Source organism: Paramormyrops kingsleyae, chromosome 14 (assembly GCF_048594095.1).
Source record: "Paramormyrops kingsleyae isolate MSU_618 chromosome 14, PKINGS_0.4, whole genome shotgun sequence".
In the NCBI taxonomy this organism is placed as follows: domain Eukaryota; kingdom Metazoa; phylum Chordata; class Actinopteri; order Osteoglossiformes; family Mormyridae; genus Paramormyrops; species Paramormyrops kingsleyae.
In genome coordinates, this window is record NC_132810.1 from 4,144,492 (window position 1) to 4,152,448 (window position 7,957).

At 36.3% G+C, this 7,957-nt stretch overlaps 1 protein-coding gene across 1 annotated transcript; it reads left to right on the forward strand.

Annotated features, from left to right (window-relative positions):
* The first annotated feature begins 1,083 nt into the window (after positions 1-1,083).
* synj2bp (synaptojanin 2 binding protein) lies at positions 1,084-7,315 on the forward strand. Its single transcript, XM_023835973.2, has 4 exons — positions 1,084-1,284; positions 2,718-2,854; positions 3,497-3,592; positions 5,508-7,315. The coding sequence occupies exons 1-4, from the start codon at positions 1,224-1,226 to the stop codon at positions 5,661-5,663; spliced, it is 450 nt and encodes a 149-aa protein (XP_023691741.1). The 5' UTR covers positions 1,084-1,223; the 3' UTR covers positions 5,664-7,315.
* Positions 7,316-7,957: the final 642 nt, after the last annotated feature.

The following is a 7,957-nucleotide window of genomic DNA, read 5'->3' on the forward strand; positions in this document are numbered from 1 at the left end:
GTTCTGTACAGCCCTAGCGCTTCGTGGAGTTTCTTGTATAGAGATAGGCTACCAGTTGGATGGTAATAAAAGGTCGGCTTTTCTGCGCAGTCAAAATGGACGTCCCTAAATGCCAATAGAAACGTGTGTTGTTTAAAAGAAACTGAAAACTAATTCAGGAAAGTTTATTTGTGGAACCATATAAAGACGGTGAAACTTTGGCCCCTTGACAGCTGTATACTTGTGTATGCTTCACTTTTGCTACGGTTTATACAAAGCGTCTGTTGGGTGTATTTCAATGCTATAGTTTGTCGATCAGGTCACGTTTAGATATTAAACTTTGTATAAATACGAAGAAAAAAGGGTTAGTTTTGCAGTCTGAACATGGAATATGAAATGCTAAACAAATTTGTAAAATAAGGCAGTGCCAGAATTATATTATCCTAAAGTTTAATCCTGATTTTAATATTATAAATATCATAAGGCATATTCCTGTTTTTCACAATCACGATTGCCCATACAGTTCCTGTACAATTCTCTCCTCCCTCACAGCTACGTACACTGACAGGGTATGTATATAGTATCCATAACGTATCACCCGTTCCTGGAGCACATCTAGAGTTTATACCAAACTTCAAGTTGATGAGCATAGTGTATTATTTTAATGATCTCTTCCGTTCCTTCTCATGTTCCCATCAGGATTATCCAATGCAGTCTTTTGTCACCTTATAGGCTAGGTGCCACGTACTTTATGTATCAGATGTTATATATGACGTTGCCTAGTATAAAGTCTCGTGTTTACTTCCTGTTACAGAATATTCGGTGGTCCTTAAATGATTTAAATGAGTATGAAATAGTACAGAAAGAGAAAAACAAATTCAGCTATTTTTAGGAATACTTATATTCCTTGGTTTGCAAATAGCAAGTTTGCGTGCAATCTCATTTCTTAAGGTGTTCTCTTCTCATTACAATTTACCCTGCCGTAAATATGTAATTATCATTATTTTTGTACTTGAAAACATGAATAAATATTATATTTAGACCTCCGGTCGGAACTTCCCGAGCTTGCGTTTGCCGGGGGAGGTATTTGCACAAAATACAGGAAGTGTACTTCATATCCCGTCCAACAGGGGGCCGATAAACGTCAACATTTCCCAGTAACTATTTGCTTGAGTTATGCTGGTTAAAAACCCTGTTTGAGTACACTCAGTTAGCCAAAATCTGCTTAATTTAACATTCACATTATGAACGGTGCTATGCACGACTCTGGCGTGGTGGATATTCAGCTGAAAAGAGGACCAGCTGGTGAGATATTTCGGTCGCGACTACGCCATGCGCATTATGATTATCGGGGCTCCCGAACGTGCTGCTCGCTCCTTAACCAGGCCGACGGCGGCTCTAGCAAATCTCAACTTTTGGTTAAGGAATTTAAGTCAAAAGGCAGTAGCATAATTAAGTAAAAGACGAAATAATTTCACTTCTAATGAGACAGACATAGATTAATACGTCTCCAATGCCAAGAATGCATGTATTCGTTTTATTTGGTAACTTGGAATGGAAATAGATAATTACTTTTGCATTGTAGTTAACAAATGCAAAGCTTATGGTTATGAATCGCGCAACTTGATATGCTCAGATATTCCCAAGTGAGTATGCTATTGTACGCAGGCTTTGGCCTTGCTTGGCTCAGTTAAAACTGTTATCAGTAATTGCTTCTAAAATGCTTGTAATGCTTGCAAAAAACTTTAATATTTAATATTATTTTCAGGAGAATTATTCGCCTGTGTAAAGTGTAATGTTGGCACATATTTACGTTTGCTGTTCGTTAAACCTCTTGGGTTTAGCTTGTTTTGAAAGTGAAAGTTATTTTAAACAATGGAAACGGTCCCATTTTAGCTAATACATACTGCCGTAATTTATTGATAACTTGAATACTTGAATGGTATATTATGCATTAATTCTTTCCCTTACGATTCAATGCCTTATCAATGTGGACATTGTTACTGTGATATAATTTTTGGCCCGTTTTTGAAGGACGTTCGCATGCCCGAACGTTTTTGCCACTGCAGTTTACTTTCGTTATTCTTAAGGTTTCATTGTGCACTCGAATCAACAGAGTTGTGTTTATATTTAAGTAAGTGTGATATTTGCATAACATGGTTCGATCTTCTAGTTAGTCGTTATTGTACTTTAGACACCTACGTGGCCCAAAAGCAGTTTTTACAGGACAATACAGGAATAGTGGAAAATCTAAAAAAAATAAATAATAATATATATATATATTTTTTTATCTCCAGCAAGTTTGATATCCAAAACATACAAGCCAAACAAATAGCAGTCCTTTATCAGGTTATACATGTATGTATCACTGTTAAGTGGTTTAAATGATCGATGAAAAGTGGAACACATTACATGTGATTTAATTGTGAAATTCTTTTGCATCGAATGTTATTTTTCCCCCGAACTTCAAATGGTTTATAAACAAATAGCTTTAATTGTTCTCGTCTTTATCATTATTCTGCCTCTTTGTAGAAATTCAAAGGGCCACCAAAGTTGTGGTTCTTCCTGAAGTATTTAAGGTTTGCTGATACCTGTCAGTTTTGTAAAAAAATATAGGACGATTTGCAAGATTGAAGTTTGAACACTGGACTGTTTATTTAGCTACTCTGCACAAATATTGATATCTATTGTTTAATTCGTTTTGTTTGGACATTTGCCTCCTTTTGTACTGTTCTCAGGACTAGGGTTCAACATTGTAGGAGGTGTGGACCAGCAATTTGTGTCAAATGACTGTGGAATCTACGTGGCCAAAATTAAAGACAATGGTGCAGCCGCACTGGACGGCAGATTACAAGAAGGCGACAAAATCTTGGCAGTAAGTAACACTGGCGTTATGGTGCGTTGTTTTTATGTAGGTAATTTGATGATCATCATGATGTAACTTGGGGGTAGGCAGTATTGATCCTGGAATGCTGGTATCCAGCTGGTAAAATGCTATCTATTTTTTTTTATTAAACTTTGAGTCATAGCTTGTTATTATACTTAAATAATACATTAAGAGGCAGTTGCCATTATAAAGGAAACACCAATTTCTCAGCGATACGAAGTATCTTGAAGGCAGGTGCTTATAGAAAGGCCGGGTTAATTAAGCAATCACCATCCAGTCATGCTTGAACATGTGCATCAGTCAGGAGGACCTATCTTGCAGCATGGTATTCATTTTTGTCATGTTAAATATGTATTTTGGTAGTTCTGGGGTGAGTTTCCCAAAGCCTTCTTAACGCTACGTTGTTCGTAAGTTCTGTCTTTTAACACAGAACTTACGAACGGCATAGTGTTAAGAAGACTTCAGGAACCTGATGTCTAACCCAAGTCAGTTAAACCCCTTTTCAAATATACTCTAAATATTAAGTTATGTTCCACGTACATGCAGTATGAATATAATTTATGTTTTGCGCACGTGTTTGTGTGTGTTTGTACACGTGTCTATGTATACACACGCTTTTTTTCCCCCCAGATTAATGGACACAAATTGGACAACCTATTGCACAGTGCGGCTGTGGAGCTTTTCCGATCAGCAGGGGAAAATGTACAGCTACGTGTACAACAGAGGGTGAGAGCATAATTTGGTATTTCAAATAAGTTTCACCATGAAACTTTTGGAAGCTCTACTTATGAAGGATTTAACGAGGGTTTATAATTTAGTTTGAAGTAATTTTGGTTGCCATGGTAATGTAAAACAAACATTTCAATACAAAATATCATTTGAGTAAAAGCTTTGCCCTGCTATGTTATAGGGGACACCTTTAATATACTGTGGGAGGCGGTAGTGGGTCTTTCACAGGCGTTTCAAACATGCATGTTACCTTTCTAATCATCATTTTTTCCAGCTTTATGGGGATGAGGATGATTTGCCTCGTTCATTTGCAAAATGCCATTCGCGGCACTTGAGAATAATTTTGATATATATAATATGTCACACACATGCACAATGAATTGTTACTCCAGTGTCTGAATATCCATTGCAAACAAAAATATTTCATAGATATTTTTAATGTGGATTAGATTTATAGTTGCCATAATTTAGTATATTACTTTTTCAGGTCAGTACAGCAGTCAGCAATGCTTCTGAAAGTTATTTCTATCACTTAATTTTTGTATTTTAACAAATATGAGAATATTGCTCAAGAAATCCAAAATAGAAGCCACATTGTTTGAGATTGGCACTGGCTTTAATAAATTACAAAGTAACTCTGGCATTATTCTTGATATACTATTTACAAACCCATACTATCCAGACAAGTGCATAATTTTTTGATGCATCTCCTACTGTGGTCACATGGAAGGAAGGAGCCAATGCCTGATCTCATTCTTCCTAACTACCTATAATAAGTGGGCAAACTTAGGGCTGCATGATATATCGTGCGCATGTATAATAATTAAATCACAGTTGTTGGCACCGCTTTGTGTCTGTTGACAGCTTTATTTAGGGTAATTTCATCTCCTTTTTTTGTTTTACAAATATTGTAGTGTTAGTCATGTGAATTTCACATATTGCATGTGATATTGTGCAGCTCTAGACAAAACCTGGGAAAAAAATCATGTTTGTTTCTAAAGGTGCTATGGGGCACGGTGGGTAGTGCTGTTGCCATCGTTGTTTCCAGGGTTTTGGGGTTCATATCCCACGTCCAGTGCTTGTGTGTGAAATTTGCATGTTTTCCTGTCTTCCTTTTGTGTGTGTTCCCAAGTATTCAGGTTTCTTTCTCAATTGGTGAATTGGTGTTTATTTCTGTGTATGTGAATATGTGCGTTAAGGCTGCACAATATTGGAAAAAATTCACACTGCAATATTTGAAATATTTTGTGATAAAGTATCGCTATATTCATAAAACAGTGTGTTAAATAAGTTGGTGACGTTACTGTTGTGCTGACATAAAGCCATGCTCAATTTCATCTTTATGGAATCTAAAGTATATTCTCAACTGCAGACGACTTATGTCTTTTGATTACTAGTTCATATTTGCTTTTCTCCTCCTTGCTCATTTTTGTAAGATTTCTCACAGATGAGCCACACTATGAGTGAGCTCAACAGCAAAACGAATACCAGATAATCTTTTAAATCGTTAAAATTGCAAAGCTTGCTAAGCTTTGTTTCCCATGACAGAGTAAAAATGTTTTAATGTAAGTTATTGATGGTATCAACCATGCTGACTATCGTGGTCCCTGCGATGTGACAATTGCATGTGCATAACATGCAACATTGATATTAATATTGCACATCGTGCAGCTGTAATGTACGTGTTTGTTCCCTGCTACGTTAGGGGAGTTCAGATTTGCTTCTTAATAATGAATAAATAACATGCTTAAAATCTTGCTTTTCATTCTACATAATGTCAAGGAAATAATTTCACCTTTTTATTCTAGATAAAACCTTTTTATTATAGATAAGATCAAATACAGTACAGTCATGTGGTGTCTGATATCTTGTTTACTCTATCAATGTCATCTCTCTTGCTTTATTTCTGTAGCATACGATGCCACTTGTGAACGGCCCTTCACGCCCCCGACCTGATAACGACCCGTCTTACTTTGCTCTGAAAATGCTCGGTATAACTTTGGCATCAGTTGTACTGCTCACGTTTGTCTGTATACGCCTTCGACCGCATATGAAGAGGCATTTTTAAATCTCAGAAGTCATTCACGAAGAGAGAGAATCTTTTCCGGTGACAAATTTCATATTCCCCCTGCTTTATAGTGCTATACTCCATGGGTAGGACTCACTAGGTAGAACTGGTTAGTGTCCCAGGGACATCAATTGAATACAAAAGGTTAAGAAATATTCAATTTCAATCTAGGCACCCCCCCCCCCCCATCATTGACATGCCATTTTTCTTGTATAAAGTCCAAGACCTGAGAAAGAGCCTTTTTCCTGTCAGTTAAGGTTATTTTTGAAGGTACTGGACTGACAAAGATCATTTTGTTAGAAGCAGTAATTCAGTAGGTTGTGATCGGTATACCACGTACGCCACAAACCTGCTACATACTGTAAGCACACTATTTCCCCCCCCCCCCTCCCCCGTGTTTCACATTAACCAAAAAGTTTTTGTTTCCATTTTTGTCTGAATAACCTTTCAATGTTGTTGACGTGTTGGTCTAATAAACAGTATACTTTGTAATTCATTATGGGAAAAAAGAACACTTGCTGATGTTACCTGATGAGTTGAGACAACTGCAGTGCAAATGTAATTTTAAAATAGACCAATTTCATATTGAGATGATTTGTTCAGAATGTTTCATTTTGAATGGTACTTGTTGCCACCTCCTGATTGGTTTCTCGTGATTAAGTGTAACAATTCTAAAGTTTTGGTGTATTTTGCAGGTTTCACAGTTTGTGTTGCATTGTAATAATTATAAAACGTCATCCTAGACATTAATATAATTGAATTGGCATAAAGGTTTGATTCACTTAAATTATGTAATTTAATGCTGTTGATAACCTGTTTTGAATTTGACTTATGCTTGATTCACTTTTGGATTTATTCAAAGGTGTTTTCACTTGCACTGATGTCGTCTAAATTCAGTCAAATGGTAATGCAGGAGATCAGTGAAATTGTAATATTGTAGAAAGGAATTGTTTAAATGTTCATAAGTACTGAGCTGCGTTGTACTTTAAATTTGGAGCTGATCATTGAACTTATCATTTTTATAATATGCAAGGGTTGACAGTTACACTAGCTGAGTTTGCAGTATATTAAGTAATCAGGTCTTAGTTATGTAAGACCTTATTACTTGAGTCTTGTATGAATGAATTTACTCATTTGTCACAGATGAAAATTCTGTGGTTGCTATGATTATAAAGTGATGTTTATAAAGAAGTGATGCCAATTAAACTGAGTAGACATTAAAGCATTCTTGCACTGAATATAATGAAAGTTGGTGAATTTTGCCATGGAAAAATTACTAGTAAATGAAAATGCTCATCCTTCAAATTACTAGTAAACATAAATCCTCATAGATCAGAACTAGAAATGGCAGTAAATGAAACCGGATTTGCATTTATTTTATACCATGTTATAGAGCAGATCTTTAAAAATCTTTCCTGCACTCATGTAACTTATTCATAAATTAAAGTGCTGGTGTTGGAGGGAAAAATGGAACGGTATCTCCTATCTTGATATTTTTTGGAAATCTATTGGACCTATCAGCTATATAGATCCAGTAAATAAGACTGTCATTTGTTTTATAAATGTGCTCTTTAAAGGTAAAAGAGCAGGGTTAGGATATTGTATTCGTTGAAAGCTTGTATAATTTAATAAATCACTTTTTTTTTACAGCATTGCTTTGTTCCTTGTTGGTATTTATTTCACTTTAATCGGACAACTATAATTCTGCATCTGTAGTATTGTATTGATAACTAAAATGAGCTTGCTAGAAAATGTAAATATAATTTTTATGTGATAGTTGAAATGATTATTGGTTTTCAGACGAAACTAGCAAGTGCTGCAGTTTATTTTTGAAGGAAGTCAATTTATTAAGGGTGCAGCCAGTGGGAATCTAATGCATCAGTCCCAGAGGTGGAAAATTCAGGTCCAGAAAGTAAGATTCTGAAACTTCAAAACACATAACTTGGTAATGCAAGGCTACTTCACTTAGACTCTAATTGGAGGTATCCAAACTGTGAGGTGCCCCCCCTCCCCCTGGTGGTGTGTGAAGGAGTTGCAGGGGTCTGCACGTGAGGGGAAAACATCTCTGGAGGTGGGGGCGGACCTATTTCAAAATTGCAACCTTTGGAAATATTAACAGCAGAGAGACTTTCAATGTCCAAAATTTCCAGGTACTTTGATAAGCCGTGTGCAGGAAAACAAGCACATCCTTCCCAATGAGGTCCAAGATAAAGTTTATTTGGTGTGTGGGTGGTGGGGGTTAAGGACAAATGTATTAGCTTTGGGGGGGGGGGGGGGGTTGAACACCACTGTTC

What these genes read in the sequence shown, in the direction of transcription:
- synj2bp (XM_023835973.2), top strand. Translation starts at nt 1,224, where the DNA reads ATGAACGGTGCTATGCACGACTCTGGCGTGGTGGATATTCAGCTGAAA. An exon ending in GCTGAAAAGAGGACCAGCTG is followed by an intron (nt 1,285 to 2,717) that starts GTGAGATATTTC and finishes TACTGTTCTCAG; the next exon opens with GACTAGGGTTCAACATTGTA. An exon ending in AGCTACGTGTACAACAGAGG is followed by an intron (nt 3,593 to 5,507) that starts GTGAGAGCATAA and finishes TTATTTCTGTAG; the next exon opens with CATACGATGCCACTTGTGAA.